We start from the raw sequence: 2389 nt of genomic DNA, 5'->3' as shown, positions 1-2389 counted from the left end.
AGAATATATTTGTGTTGAATCTACACTGGCAAACTAAAATCAATAGCTGTAGAACATTTAATGTTGACACTTTTACTTATAATTAGGAGTTTTAATTCACACTCTCAATCTTTCTTCTTGCCTGATGAATCAAATGTGTCCCATGGGTCTGAGGTGTGACAATGACCTTCATTTGTAATTAACACCTCTCCATTTAAATTATAAGGTAAATGGGTCAATGATATTGTATAATTAGAGTCCTTAATTTGATAAAACAGTTTTATTTACATTATACAAATGAAATATTGCCAAATTTAGTATTTGGCAAGATTGTACAAACAGTGCTGGAGCAATACAATACTAGTAGAAATAATGCCCAGATAATGATCTAGAGGAAGTTAGATAAAAAAAAATTGTCTAAATAACTTGCTAGAATTTATTTTTCTAGGATAATCTATTTGCATTCCTCTACTTACTTCTTTTTTCTGTTAAATAGACAGTTGTTCAACAACATTCCATACTGCTTAACAAATCCAAAAAAAAACTCTATTTGTAGCAAAGACAACAAATTCATTAAACGGTTTCCATGTACACTGCTAGTTAGAAGAGCACTCTTTTTTTTTTTTTTTACCATATTTTTAATACTCTGAAATTTGAAACTCTAACCAATAATTTAATAAATTAAGAAGTTTGTTTGCTTTTAAACAAATCTTTATCTAATCTATTTGACAGTCCATTTGACAGACAGTTACTGGTATCAGTGTAGATAAGATTTGTACACAGATTTAATGAGTTTACCTTCCAAGTGCACCTGAAAATAACAAAGCAGTTTAAAGTTTCATTAAGGACTAAAAGCAACCAGGTAATAAATTCAACATATACCTTGTTTTCCTTATTTAATTTATTCTGTTTCATTTTAATATTTATATAAATAGCAATAGTATAATACACATTTCTAATGGCTATTGACTGGCTGTGTATGCCTGCATATGATACAAATTAATTATTCATTATAAAATAGGAAGTCTCGAGTCCTGTCCACAGTCCTTATAGTCCATACATTATGCTGGAATATTGTTCATCTTCCAACTTTGGATCTCATTGGATCCCTTTCGATTTCAGAATCTTCGTCACCGTTTTCAGATACTTTGGGTCAGGATAGCTGAAGCTGACAAAGAAAATGTAATGTAAGCAAAACTGCAAACAATGCAAATAGAGCATTGTGGTAGTTTTGTTACCTAACTGCATTATCATGAGCAAGCTGATTTTATACAATCCTTACCTGTCATGTCCTCCACTTTCTTTGGTTTTTAAAGGAATGTCAGAATAGTTAACTCGTTCTTCTCCGGTACTAGTTGTTGCCACTGTAAACAGCAGCTTGTGGTTGAATGCTGCTTCTAGCATGCGGTACACCTTCCTTCCCTCATGGTTCTGAGGCACAAAGGCGACTGTTTTAAGCCCGTAGTATTTCTGCCCTGGATTAGGATGCATTTCCTTTTGAGAAACAAAAGAAACACTATCACAAAGGTTGGTAGATCTTACAGTCAATATGAAAACACACTAATCAATAAAGTGAACCATTTGCTCTGATTGCCTGTAGTTTAATATTTGTTCATTAAATCAGAGAAACTCCTCAATACCTTGTAAACATCAATCTCAATCTTGTAAAGAAACTGCAAATTGTTAGAGTAGCCTTAAGCTGTGAAACGGGTTGAGCCAAATACCATAGAGCAGATTCAGAGAGGAATGTCCTGAAGGCTACTTCTAGTTTGACTGAACTAATCGAAACTATGTCATGGTTTCATGTCACTGTGTGCAGTGCAGAGGGATTAAAATAGAATTTACAAAAGATAAAAAGAATTATAAACTGACCGTCTGTATTCCGTCATCAAACTCAAAGTTCATCTGTATGGTGTCACAGTCAGGGTATCCCTCCACATTCCTTCTCAGATGCATTATTGACATCTTCCCGTCATCTGGTTGGTTTCCAGTAACTATTTTAGAGTTTATTTTGTGTCCAATAGTTCCATTGGTCGCTTTTTCAACTGATTAAAAATAAAACTGGTTTACACCCTGGTTTGTACAGTATCATAGAAAGTTATAATGATTGTTTTGGAACAATAAAAAATAGGATACCTTGCTCAGTCAGTGAAGGAGGTCCATTTCCATTTAAATATCTGGTGCAATGCATCTTATCTTTGCTTTGCTCAGAACCCATGATGTGGTCTATAGAATGACAGTTCGATTCCTGGTATATATCTGGTGTGCTAACACAAATGCAACAAAATGTTTAAAAAGTATTTTAAGTAAAGTTAGCAAGAGCAGCACTTACTGCTAAAACACCGTACTGCTGGCTAACGTCTGTGTTAAATCCCCTGCTCAGGTTTTAGTGCTCCACAAAATAGACACA

The 2389-nt window shown here is 33.9% G+C and overlaps 1 protein-coding gene across 1 annotated transcript in view; it reads right to left on the bottom strand.

The window, feature by feature from the left end:
* Positions 1-244: 244 nt before the first annotated feature.
* The window catches only part of dtx3la (deltex E3 ubiquitin ligase 3L a), a 2171-nt gene continuing 26 nt past the window's right edge, over positions 245-2389 (bottom strand). The window contains exons 1-4 of the mRNA XM_083552481.1: positions 2116-2389; positions 1852-2024; positions 1262-1473; positions 245-1147 (exon numbers count right to left, since the gene is read on the bottom strand). The exon at positions 2116-2389 is cut by the window's right edge and continues 26 nt beyond it. Coding sequence (XP_083408607.1) covers positions 1078-1147; positions 1262-1473; positions 1852-2024; positions 2116-2197 — 537 coding nt within the window. The 5' untranslated portion in view covers positions 2198-2389 and the 3' untranslated portion in view covers positions 245-1077. The remainder of the gene's footprint in view (positions 1148-1261; positions 1474-1851; positions 2025-2115) is intronic.

This window comes from Silurus aristotelis, assembly GCF_946808225.1.
Source record: "Silurus aristotelis genome assembly, chromosome: 1".
NCBI classification, from domain to species: Eukaryota; Metazoa; Chordata; class Actinopteri; order Siluriformes; family Siluridae; genus Silurus; species Silurus aristotelis.
This window is presented reverse-complemented; position numbering and strand designations above follow the sequence as displayed.